The sequence below is a fragment of the Ranitomeya imitator genome, chromosome 1, assembly GCF_032444005.1.
Source record: "Ranitomeya imitator isolate aRanImi1 chromosome 1, aRanImi1.pri, whole genome shotgun sequence".
In the NCBI taxonomy this organism is placed as follows: Eukaryota; Metazoa; Chordata; class Amphibia; order Anura; family Dendrobatidae; genus Ranitomeya; species Ranitomeya imitator.
The window spans coordinates 578,197,821-578,211,586 of NC_091282.1; the positions used below are offsets into that span (position 1 = coordinate 578,197,821).

The 13,766-nt window shown below is 42.4% G+C and overlaps 1 protein-coding gene across 7 annotated transcripts in view; it reads left to right on the forward strand.

Moving 5' to 3' along the window:
• The window catches only part of SIRT6 (sirtuin 6), a 293,306-nt gene that overhangs the window by 229,645 nt on the left and 49,895 nt on the right, over positions 1-13,766 (forward strand). For all 7 annotated transcript variants that reach the window (XM_069767854.1, XM_069767858.1, XM_069767852.1 and 4 more), the window contains 3 exons: positions 712-807; positions 5,994-6,074; positions 6,552-6,675. In XM_069767854.1, the coding sequence (XP_069623955.1) occupies positions 712-807; positions 5,994-6,074; positions 6,552-6,675 (301 nt within the window). The remainder of the gene's footprint in view (positions 1-711; positions 808-5,993; positions 6,075-6,551; positions 6,676-13,766) is intronic.

Genomic DNA, 13,766 nt, shown 5'->3' on the forward strand with positions numbered 1-13,766 from the left:
TCAGTGGACTGCAGCTTTTGTCCCACCTGCCAGAGTATCCAGTCATTCAAACGCACAAATGTGGTGATGGGCTTTCCAAAATACATGCTGCGGTATTGCTCAATACTAGTTACAAGCGGAACACAAGTAAATGGCCTATCAACTCCACTTAAGAAGTACCTGTAACGGGGTCTACTGTGCTGTAGTACTTCTTACAGCACCCCCCGTGTTTCAGGAGGTCCACTCTGCTATGCTGGATTCTGAATGAAGGACGCTGGCTAGAATTTCTTGATTACATGGGAGCATATAAAAGCTGACTGCTACTCCAGGTATTTCCAGTCTAAAAGAACACACTTTATTTACAACACACAGAATATATAACACAGATACACAGGACAGGCCAATAGAAAAACAGGCCAGACATACATTACAATAGCCGCAGGGGGCCGGAGCCTGCTGGTATTTACTGTGGGAATTACAAAGGTGGGGGAAGTCAGAAAGAGAATATCTTGTCTAGGGGCGCAGCCTGTGGACTGATGCATTTCACATGGAAACTATTATACAGAATATATATATAGCATAACATATTCTTGGTGCTTGGGGTTCTGTAACAGTACCAATACATCAGAAGTGCAGTTAGTGAGGTCATCATGTACAATATATAACTATTTGTAGACTTTCAACAGTACTTATCATTTTCTCTTTTGCTAGTAATTTGATTTTGCCTTACAGACAATATGTTCGAGATCATGTGGTTGGAACCATGGGATTGAAAGCTACTGGTAGACTGTGTGATGTTCCCAAAGTAAGAGGCCTAAGAGCTTGCAGGTAAAACGTTAATAGGAAGCTGAATAAATGTTTAATTTTAAAGGGAATTTGTCACCAGGTTTTTCCTACCTCATTTGAGTGCAGTGTAATGATAAAAAATAGACCATGATTACAACTATGTACAACAGTTTACCAGGTGCATAAGTTGTGACACAATCCGAGTTCTTCCATGTAGAATGCAGCAGAGCTGAGAAAACTAACTCCACCCACACTGGGCTCTCTCTGCGCATTGTCTATTGATAGTGAGTTGATTATCACAGGAGGGAGCAGTCGGACGACTTTGCAGAAAGCATCTAGTCTCGGCAATGATTTCCTATTGATAAAGCCTTAATTGTAATTAAACAGCACACAGCTTAATAAGTGACACATCATTGAATTAAGTGCTTTAAAGGGCATCTGTAACCACATTTGACCTATCTACTATTATTATTAATATTATTATATATTTATATAGCACCATTAATTCCATGGTGTTGTACATGAGAAAGGGGTTACATACAGGGTTATAGATAGTTTACAGTAAACAGGTTTACAGTGACAGACTGGTACAGAGAGGAAAGGACCCTGTCCTTGCGGACTTACATTCTATGGGATCTAGATCTATAAACTATTAATATGGGCATACAGGCTATAGACTGTTGAAAAAGTCATACCTGTATGCCTCATATCAAATGCCTTGCTGAGAAATCAACTTTTGTTACTCTATATAAATTATTTTTTACAGGCTATGTTGAGGACGCTGCTAGGAAGAGAACTCTGCTTCCATAACTTATTTTAAAGCTAACCTGTCATCAGACATGATGACGTCAGATTGGCGCTGTTACACTGATTAAAGTGATACCTTGGTTGATAAAATCTGTCTTGTGGTTGTTGTTTAATCTCTATTTGTAGTTTTCAGTTAATGACATTCTCGTGGTCTGTGCGGCCTTTTTTTTTGATGCTCTGCAAGCTATTGATGCTACTGCGCATGTGCCGCTGCCAACACCATTTTGCTGTAGTCATATATATATTTTATTTTTTGTTTTTAAAGGCCACAATTTTAACTGTGCAAGTGCAGTATTTACGATTGGAGGCAGGTCACTGAAGGTTCAGAAAGCTCCAAAAATAGACCCCCCCCCCCCACAGGCCGCCCAAAAGCACAAGAATCTCATTAACGGACAACTGCAAATACAGGTTAAACAACAACTACAAACTACTGCATATTAGTCCTGTGGGCAGTCCTGCTAGTGATTGACAGCGATCTTTACACCATGTTCCAAATTATTATGCAAATTGGATTTTAGTGTCATAAAGATTTAATTGTTTTGTTTTTCAAATAAACTCCTGGATGGTATTGTCTCAGGGCTCAATGGATCACAGAAATCAATCTTAAATACATGTGATAATTAGTTTTCCAGGTGATTCTAATTAAAGGAAAACTACTTAAAAATGATGTTCCACATTATTAAGCAGGCCACAGGTTTCAAGCAATATGGGAAATAAAAAGGATCTCTCTGCTGCTGAAAAGCGTTAAATAGTGCAATTCCTTGGACAAGGTTTGAAAACATTAGATTTTTCACAAAAACTTAAGAGTGATCATCATACTGTGAAGAGATTTGTGACTGAAACAGAGCACAGACAGAGTTCATGCAGATAAAAGCATAATGAGGAACGTTTCTGCCAGACAAATTCATTGGATTAAGAGAGCAGCTGCCAAAATACCATTACAGAGCAGCAAACAGTTATTTGAAGCTGCTGGTGGTGCCTCTGGAATCCCTCAAACCTCAAGGTGTAGGATCCTTCAAAGGCTTGCTGTGGTGCATAAACCTACTATTCGGCCACCCCTAAACAGTGTTCACAAGCAGAAATGGTTGCAGTGGGCCCAGACATACATGAAGACTAATTTTCAATCAGTCTTGGTTACTGATGAGTGTCGAGCAACCCTGGATGGTCCAGATGGATGGAGTAGTGGATGGTTGGTGGATGGCCACCATGTCCCAACAAGGCTGCGACGTCAACAAGGAGTTGGAATAGTCATGTTTTGGGCCAGAATCATGGGGAAACAGCTGGTAGGGCCCTTTAAGGTTCCTGAAGGTGTGAAAATGACCTCTGCAAAGTATATAGAGTTTCTGACTGACAACTTTGTTCCATGGTATAAAAAGCAGAAACGTGCCTTCAGGAGCAAAATCATCTTCATGCATGGCAATGCACCATCTCATGCTGCAAATAATACCTCTGAGTCATTGGCTGCTATGGGCATAAAATGAGACAAACTCCTGGTGTGGCCACCATCTTCCCCTGACCTCAACCCTATAGAGAACCTTTGGAGTATTATCACCAAAAGATCTATGAGGGTGGGAGGCAGTTCACATCAAAACATCAGCTCTGGGAGGCTATTCTGTCTTTATGCAAAGAAATACAAGCAGAAACTCTCCAAAAACTCACAAGTTCAATAGATGCAAGAATTGTGAAGGTAATATCAAAGAAGGGGTCCTATGTTAACATGCAACTTGGCCTGTTAGGATGGTTTGGAGTTAAATAGCTTTTTTGTTCAATGAATGTGACCTCCTAATGCTGCAAGTTCCACAAATGAGGATTTTCAGTTCTTTAAAACATATCAAATGTATAGAAATTCTACTGTGCCTAATAATTTGGAGCAGTGCATTTTGAGTGTTTATTCATTTTGGAGACTATACTGTTACTAGATGGTGGCCCAATTCTAATGTGTCGGGTATTCTAGAATATGTAGGTAGGATACAGCACAGGCTACGTACTGTATTGTACAGTGAGGTAGTATATAACACAACCGACGTAGTATATAACAGCTACGTAGTATGTAACACAGCGTACGTAGTATAGAACAGAGCTACATGGTATATAACACAACCACGTAGTATATAACATAGCCACGTAGTGTATTGCACAGGTATGTAGTATATTGGTCAGCCACGTAGTATATAGCAGAGCCATGTAGTATATAACATAGCCACCCAGTATATTGCACAGCCACGTAGTATATAACACAGTCACGTAGTGTATTGCACAGCTATGTATTATATAGCAGAGCCACGTAGTATATAACATAGCCACATAGTATATTGCACAGCCACGTAGTATATAACAGTCACGTAGTGTATTGCACAGCTATGTAGTGTATTGCGCAGCTATGTAGTATATTGGTCAGCGACGTAGAATATAACATAGCCACGTAGTATATTGTAGAGGCACATATATTGCATAGCTACGTAGTATATTGCACAGCCATGTAGTATATAACAGAGCCACGTAGTATATTGCACAGTCGACGTAGTATATAACAGAACCGACACAGCCATATACTGTAGTATATTGCACAGCTACGTAGTATATAACACAGAGCACATAGTATATTGCACAGCCACATTGTATATTGCACAGTCATGTTGTATATTGCCCAGCTATATAGTATATAGCAGAGATGTAGTATATAACGGAGCCCACGCAGTATGTGACACAGCCCACGTAGTATATAGCAATGTGGGCACTATATGCGTGGTTAAAAAATACTTAAAATAAAAAATAAACATATACTCACCCTCCGAAGGCCTCTTGAAGTGCTGGCGCCTGTGTGCGGTGCACGCGGCAGCTTCCGGTCCCAGGGTTGGTATGAGCGCAGGGCCTGTGATGACGTCGCGGTCACATGACCGTGACATCACGGCAGTTCCTTCACGCATAGCATCCTTGGCATCGGAACCTGCCGCTTGCACTGCTGAGGACAGCGCGACGTCGGTAGGTGAGAATAACCTTTTTTTTTATTATTATTATTATTTGTAACTCTAGATCGTTTTACTATTGAAATAGTAAAAGGTTGGTCACAGGGTTAATAGCTGTTTAACGGAGTGCATTATACCGCTGTCCGTTAACACTGGCATTAACCCTGTGTGAGCGCTAAGCGCTGACTGCAGGGCAGTAAAGCAGCGGCCATTTTGCTGCCAGACTATAGGTACCGTCACATTTAGCGACGCTCCAGCGATATAGACAACGATCCAACCTAAACTAGATTGCTGGAGCGTCGCTGTTAGGTCACTGTAGAGATGTCAAACAAAGCAACTCCAGAACGATGCAGGAGCGATCCAGTGACGTACTTATTGTTCTCGCTGGTTGTTAGCTCCGTGAAAAAACATTGCTGGCATCGTTGCTTTTGCTGTCAAACATGACGAATCACGCCGACCTGACGACCAAATAAAGTTCTGGACTTTCAGCTACGACCAGCGATGTCACAGCAGGATCCTGATCGCTGCTGCGTGTCAAACACAACGAGATCGCTATCCAGGACGCTGCAACGTCACGGATCATTGTCGTTCTCGTTGTAAAGTTGCTCAGTGTGAACGTACTTTTAGGCCGTCGCTGATTGGTCGTGGCAATGGTCGTGGGCGTTTTGCCACGACCAATCAGCGACTTGGATTTCCATGATAGACAGAGGCCGCGACCAATGAATATCCGTGACAGTCAGACAGACAGACTGAAGTAACCCTTAGACAATTATATAGATCATCATTGGGAGGTTTCTTCAATAAAATTCAATGTATACTCTTAACGGGTGATGACTTTTATTAGACTGACTGTCATTTGCACCGACCATTTAGGAAAATCCGAGAAAATTATAATTTGCATAATAATTTGGATCGTGGTGTATATGCACAGAGAATAGTACAAATACCAAGGATTTTAAATTATAAAATCCAAGTTTTACTGGATATTTACCCTCATAAAAGAATATCTATTTGAACTGCTCCTCCTGCTCTATACAATTTTCAACATGACTGGTTCCCTTTAAGTTGCTGATGCTAACATGACATTGTATGGGCAGAGATGTGCGCATACTCCTCAGCCTTAGTAAGCAGGCCAATAAATGACTTCAACTTGTGTAAACTTAATCATCAGTTGTTTAATGATGTGAATTGTGCTGTATAAACCCATAATTACTGGTATGTAATGTAAAAGCAGTTTTAAATTCTTGTGGCATGGCTGGTTAGTTTTGAACCCTTTGGCTATAATCTTTCCATAAAGAACAAATTACACTATCTCATGTTATCAATGTGTAGTAAAATTATGCCTGCAATATTCAAGCAAAGGGACATAACATGTAAATATTAAGTGATTATTCCTTTCATGTTTGATTCAAATTTGTTTCCTATTCTTGGAATTTGACAATCATTGTTTTTCAGGGGAAAACTGATAGATACAATACTTGATTGGGAGGATGCTCTGCCGGATAAAGATCTTAATCTTGCAGATGAAGCCTGCAGGTATCTAGTTTAAATGCTAGTTTTGTCTAAGGGTACCGTCTCACAGTGGCACTTTGGTCGCTACGACGGCACGATCCGTGACGTTCCAGCGATATACTTACGATCTCGCTGTGTCTGACACGCTCCTGCGATCAGGGACCCCGCTGAGAATCGTACGTCGTAGCAGATCTTTTGAAACTTTCTTTCGTCGTCTAGTGTCCCGCTGTGGCGGCATGATCGCATCGTTTAACAAAGGTGTGCACGATATTGTATACGATGTGCGCATAGTAACCAACAGCTTCTACATCGCAAACACGTCATGAAATTATCGCTCCAGCGTCGTGCATTGCGAAGTGTGACCGCAGTCTACGACGCTGGAGCGATGATGGAGCGTCACGGATCGTGCCGTCGTAGCGACCAAAGTGCCACTGTGAGACGGTACCTTTAGTGTTTGTTGTCTAGAGCAGTGAAGTCATATTACTTTTTCTTTGTTTCAAGAAAAGCAGATCTGGCCATCACTCTTGGAACTTCTCTACAAATTAAACCCAGTGGTAATCTTCCTCTATTGACTAAACGTAAGGGCGGGAAACTAGTGATCGTAAATCTACAGCCAACAAAGCATGTGAGTTTCTGAAGAAGATTTGTAATTTTTCGTATAACCCTTCTCCAATAACTGCAGTACATGTACAGCACAGCAGGCAAGAAGTTCCCACAAAGTGTGATGATACTCCGTTTCACAATGTTAAAGCCAACTCAGGAATAGCCAGCTTCACATTCTACTTTGTTAGTGGTTAATTTAGGTAAATATTTTTGGGGGAAATTTTCTCAATTTTCAAACTTTTTAAATTTTTATGCCTTTAAGGCCCTCTTCACACATCTGTTTTTTAAGGTCCGCAAATATACACACGCACACCCATTGTATTGAATGATGGTGCGCAAATGTCAGGTTTTTCACACGGACCGTGTGTACAGTCATGGCCAAAATTTTTGAGAATGACACCAAAATTATATTTTCACATGATCTACTGCCCTCTGGTTTTTATTAGTGTTTGTCTGATGTTTATATCACATACAGAAATATAATTGCAATCATATTATGAGTACCAATAGGTTATATTGACAGTTAGAATGAGTTATTGCAGCAAGTCAATATTTGCAGTGTTGACCCTTCTTCTTCAAGACCTCTGCAATTCTCCCTGGCATGCTCTCAATCAACTTCTGGACCAAATCCTGACTGATAGCAGTCCATTCTTGCATAATCAATGCTTGCATTTTGCCAGAATTTGTTGGTTTTTGTTTGTCCACCCGTCTCTTGATGATTGACCACAAGTTCTCAATGGGATTAAGATCTGGGGAGTTTCCAGGCCATGGACCCAAAATCTCTGTTTTGTTCCATGAGCCATTTAGTTATCACTTTTACTTTATGGCAAGGTGCTCCATCATGCTGGAAAAGGCATTGTTGGGCACCAAACTGTTCTTGGACGGTTGGGAGAAGTTGCTCTTGGAGGACATTCTGGTACCATTCTTTATTCATGGCTGTGTTTTTAGGAAAGACTGTGAGTGAGCCGATACCCTTGGCTGAGAAGCAACCCCACACATGAATGGTTTCAGGATGCTTTACAGTTGGCATGAGACAAGACTGGTGGTAGCGCTCCCCTCTTCTCCGAATAAGCTGTTTTCCAGATGTCCCAAACAATCGAAAAGGGGATTCATCAGAGAAAATGACTTTGCCCCAGTCCTCAGCAGTCCACTCCCTGTACCTTTTGCAGAATATCAGTCGGTCCCTGATGTTTTTTCTGGAGAGAAGTGGCTTCTTTGCTGCCCTCCTTGAAACCAGGCCTTGCTCAAAGAGTCTCTGCCTCACAGTGCGTGCAGAAGCACTCACACCAGCCTGCTGCCATTCCTGAGCCAGCTCGGCACTGCTGGTAGTCCAATCCCGCAGCTGAAACAGTTTTAAGATACGGTCCTGAGGCTTGCTCGTCTTTCTTGGGCGCCCTGGAGCCTTTTTGACAACATTGGAAGCTCTCTCCTTGAAGTTCTTGATGATGCGAGTTGACTGAGGTGCAATCTTTGTAGCTGCGATACTCTTCCCTGTTAGCCAATTTTTGTGCAGTGCAATGGCTGCACGTAGTGCTTTATAGATAACCATGGTTAACTGAAGAGAAACAATGATACCAAGCACCAGCCTCCTTTTAAAGTATCCAGTGATGTCATTCTTACTTAATCATGACTGATCGCCAGCCCTGTCCTCATTAACACCCACACCTGTGTTAATGGATCAATCACTAAAACGATGTTAGCTGCTCCTTTTAAGGCAGGACTGCAATGATGTTGAAATGTGTTTTGGGGGTTAAAGTTCATTTTCTGGGCAAATATTGACTTTGCAAGTACATTAATTGCTGTTAAGCTGATCACTCTGACATTCAGGAGTATATGCAAATTGCCACTAGAAAAAATGAAGCAGTAGACTTTGGAACAATTAGGCTATGTGCACACGTTCAGGAATTCATGCAGAAAATTCCTGAGAATTCCGGACATTTTCTGCATGAAATCCGCAAGAAAACCGCATGCGTTTTTGCCGCGGTTTTGACGCGTTTTTGCCGCGGTTTTGACGCGTTTTTGCCGTGGTTTTGACGCGTTTTTTCCGCGTTTTTTTCCGGACACTTCCCAATGCATTTTGGAGTGGGAAATCCACAGAAAAACCGCAAAAAGATAGAGCATGTCCGGATTTTGTGCGGTATGCGTTTTTTTTGCGGAAAAAAACGCATCATGTGCACAAAACATCCGGAATTCATTCTAAATGATGGGATACTTATTGTATGCGTTTTCTTTGCGGTTTTATAGCGTTTTTATCGGGAAAAACCGCGAAAAAACCGCAACGTGTGAACACAGCCTTAATATTTGTCTCATTCTCAAAATTTTTGTCCATGACTGTATGTGTGAGAAACCCTCAGACATGTCATTTTTTCCTGCAGCATGTAACAAAATGCATGCTGCACACTGATGACACATGCATGACATCAGTGTGACGTGTCGGCTCCTGGGAAAAAGCAGTACAGTTATTGTAGGGGAGTATCAATTAACCCCTTTCTGACATTAGGCGTAATGATCCACCCATGTGCCCTGGGCCTACTTGACCTTGGACAGATTATTACGCCCGCGTAATCGCCCGCACACACGGGGGTGTGCAGACGATCACCGCTGCCAGAATCAGTTAACACCTGGCACTAAGTGCCAAGAGCGGTCACAGACCTCTCCTGGCCTTTTAACCCCCAAAATGCTGCAATCGAACGAGATTGCAGAAATCCAGGACCCGACAGAGGGCTGACAGCCCCTCTGCCTTTGGATCGGAGACGTCGCGGCATGACGCAGGGTCCCGATAGTTATAGCTATAGTGAACCGATCGTTGCCATAGTGACCTGATGTCGCCATGACAACATCCGGGCACCAGACCTAGGAAACTTGCTGATAATGCCCAGTGCATGATGAGAATATTTGTCTGTCAGTGCAGAACTGGCAGTTTCTACAGCATGGGGGTGCTGCTGCATCCCCATGCTGCAGAAGAGATCAGTCTGCAAAAAAATGATTGTCCCATAGTGGGACAAAATAAAAAAAGTTAGAAAAAAGTAAAAAAAATCTAAACAATAAAAGTACACCGCATCCGCAATGTCCCGATCTATAAAACTGTCGCACTAGTTAACCCCTTTAGTGAACACCATAAACAAATATGTAAAAAACAAGGCAAAAAACAATGCTTTATTATACCGCTGAACAAGTGGAATAAAACACGATCAAAGACTGATATAAATAAATGTGGTACCGCTGGCTGAAAACGTCATCTTGGCTCACAGAAAAAAAGCAGCCATACAGCTCCATCAGCGGAAAAATAAAAAAGTTAAAGCTCTCAGAATAAAGCGATGGAAATTTTTTTTTTTCTTATAAAATATTTTTTATTATATAAAAGCGCCAAAACATTAAAAAGTTATATAAATGAGGTATCGCTATAATAGTGACCCGAAGAATAAAACTGCCTTATCAATTTTACCACATACGGAACTGCATAAAACCCCTCCACCCCTTAAAAAGAAATTCCCAAATTGCTGTTTTTTGTTCATTCTGCCTCCCAAAAATCGGAATAGAAAGCGATCCAAAAATGTCATGTGCCCAAAAATGATACCAATAAAAATGTCAACTCGTCTCTCAAAAATCAAGTCCTCACATGACTGTGGGCCAAAATATGGAAAACTTATAGCTCTCAAAATGTGATGATGCAAAAACTATTTTGTTTATTGCAATGAAAAGTCTTTTAGCGTGTGACGGCAACCAAACATAAAAACCAAATATAAATCTGGAATTGCTGTAATCGCACCGACCCGAAGAATAAAGTCGCCTGATCACTTATGCTGCACGAGGATCTGTGTAAAAAAATAAATGAAATCAATTATTCACCTGCTGTTCATTTTTTCATTCTGCCTCCTAAACATTGCAGTAAGGCTTGGCTCATGTATCCTGCGCTGAGTACTTACCTTGGGTTTTTTTTTGTGTAAATTTCTGAAATATGTGATTCAGACGGAACCCTCTATTGAAGATTCCCTATAATGAGGCAGATGGGGGCACTGTGGACGCCATCTGGCCTATTATCCAGCGATGTCCATCTTTTTAGGATTGAATAAAAGTGCCGTTGGCCACAGTTTTGTGCACTTCTGAAAATAAGGACACCACTGAACAGAGGCCAGACGGAGTCCAGAGTAACTCTGCTGCCTCACTATAGTGAATGGATCCCTCGGGGGTTTCTGTTGTGAATTCTGTGGCAGAGCTCCCTCCTGTGGTCACAAGTGGTACTTCGGCTGATTCTCTCTTTGAGCTTCCGTTGGTGGAGTAGAGTGGTACTGCGGCTTCTGAGTTTCCTTCCTCAGGTGATGTGGTGAAGTCGTTAGGTGCTGCTCTATTTAACTCCACCTAGTGCTTTGATCCTGGCCTCCAGTCAATGTTCTAGTATTGGACTTGTTTCCTCCTGGATCGTTCCTGTGGCCTGCTGCTCTGCATAGCTAAGTTCCGCTTTTGTTATTTTGTTTGCTGTTTTTTTCTGTCCAGCTTGCTTATTTGGTTTTTCTTGCTTGCTGGTAGCTCTGGGACGCAGAGGGTGTACCTCCGTGCCTTTAGTCGGTACGGAGGGTCTTTTTGCCCCCTTTGCGTGGTTGTTTGTAGGGTTTTGTGTTGACCTCAAAGTTACCTTTCCTATCCTAGCTCTGTTCAGAAAGTCGGGCCTCACTTTGCTAAATCTATTTCATCTCTACGTTTGTCTTTTCATCTTAACTCACAGTCATTATATGTGGGGGCTGCCTTTTCCTTTGGGGTATTTCTCTGAGGCAAGGTAGGCTTATTTTCTATCTTCAAGTTAGCTAGTTTCTCAGGCTGTGCCGAGTTGCATAGGGAGCGTTAGGCGCAATCCACGGCTGCCTCTAGTGTGGTTGGAGAGGATTAGGGATTGCGGTCAGCAGAGTTCCCACGTCTCAGAGCTCGTTCTATGTTTTTGGGTTATTGTCAGGTCACTGTATGTGCTCTGACTTCTATGTCCATTGTGGTACTGAATTACCTGATCATAACAGTACTGGAGGCCAAAAGTACTAATGATTCTCAATAGAGGGAAAAAAGAAGTTCTGAGACCATTTTTTTTTCTCTGCACTGTGTTTTGCCTTTTTTTTCCCCTAGACATTTGGGTGGTTCAGGACACAGGTGTAGCGATGGACATTAAAGGTCTGTCTTCATGTGTGGATCAGCTCACGGCAAGAGTACAAAATATTCAAGACTTTGTGGTTCAGAATTCTATGTTAGAACCAAGAATTCCTATTCCTGATTTGTTTTTTGGAGATAGAACTAAATTTCTGAGTTTCAAAAATAATTGTAAACTATTTCTGGCTTTGAAACCTCGCTCCTCTGGTGACCCAGTTCAACAAGTTAGGATCATTATTTCTTTTTTACGTGGGGACCCTCTGGACTGGGCATTTTCTCTTGCGCCAGGAGATCCTGCATTAAGTAATATTGATGCGTTTTTCCTGGCGCTCAGATTGCTGTACGATGAACCTAATTCAGTGGATCAGGCAGAGAAAAATTTGCTGGCTCTGTGTCAGGGTCAGGATGAGATAGAGGTATATTGTCAGAAATTTAGAAAGTGGTCCGCACTCACTCAATGGAATGAAGGTGCGCTCGCAGCTATTTTCAGAAAGGGTCTCTCTGAAGCCCTTAAGGATGTCATGGTGGGATTTCCTATGCCTGCTGGTTTGAATGAGTCTATGTCTTTGGCCATTCAGATCGGTCGACGCTTGCGTGAGCGTAAATCTGTGCACCATTTGGCGGTATTATCGGAGCATAAACCCGAGCCTATGCAGTGCGATAGGACTTTGACCAGAGTTGAACGGCAAGAACACAGACGTCAGAATGGGCTGTGTTTCTACTGTGGTGATTCCACTCATGCTATCTCTGATTGTCCTAAGCGCACTAAGCGGTTCGCTAGGTCTGCCACCATTGGTACGGTACAGTCAAAATTTATTTTGTCCGTTACCTTGATCTGCTCTTTGTCATCTTATTCTGTCATGGCATTTGTGGATTCAGGCGCTGCCCTGAATTTGATGGACTTGGAGTATGCTAGGCGTTGTGGGTTTTTCTTGGAGCCCTTGCAGTGTCCTATTCCATTGAGAGGAATTGATGCTACGCCTTTGGCCAAGAATAAGCCTCAGTACTGGACCCAGCTGACCATGTGCATGGCTCCTGCACATCAGGAGGTTATTCGCTTTCTGGTGTTGCATAATCTGCATGATGTGGTTGTGTTGGGGTTGCCATGGCTACAAGTCCATAATCCAGTATTAGATTGGAAATCCATGTCTGTGTCCAGCTGGGGTTGTCAGGGGGTACATGGTGATGTCCCATTTCTGTCTATTTCGTCATCCACCCCTTCTGAGGTTCCAGAGTTCTTGTCTGATTACCGGGATGTATTTGATGAGCCCAAGTCCGATACCCTACCTCCGCATAGGGATTGTGATTGTGCTATCGATTTGATTCCTGGTAGTAAATTCCCAAAAGGTCGACTGTTTAATTTATCTGTGCCTGAGCACGCCGCTATGCGGAGTTACGTGAAGGAGTCCTTGGAGAAGGGGCATATTCGCCCGTCATCGTCGCCATTAGGAGCAGGGTTCTTTTTTGTGGCCAAGAAGGATGGTTCGCTGAGACCTTGTATAGATTACCGCCTTCTAAATAAGATCACGGTTAAATTTCAGTATCCCTTGCCGCTATTATCTGATTTGTTTGCTCGGATTAAGGGGGCTAGTTGGTTTACCAAGATAGATCTTCGTGGTGCGTATAATCTTGTGCGTATTAAGCGAGGCGATGAATGGAAAACTGCATTTAATACGCCCGATGGCCATTTTGAGTATCTAGTAATGCCATTCGGACTTGCCAATGCTCCAACAGTGTTTCAGTCCTTTATGCATGACATCTTCCGAGAGTACCTGGGTAAATTCCTGATTGTATACTTGGATGATATTTTGATCTTCTCGGATGATTGGGAGTCTCATGTGAAGCAGGTCAGAACTGTGTTTCAGGTCCTGCGTGCTAATTCTTTGTTTGTGAAGGGATCAAAGTGTCTCTTTGGTGTTCAGAAGGTTTCATTTTTGGGGTTCATTTTTTCCCCTTCTACTATCGAGATGGACCCTGTTA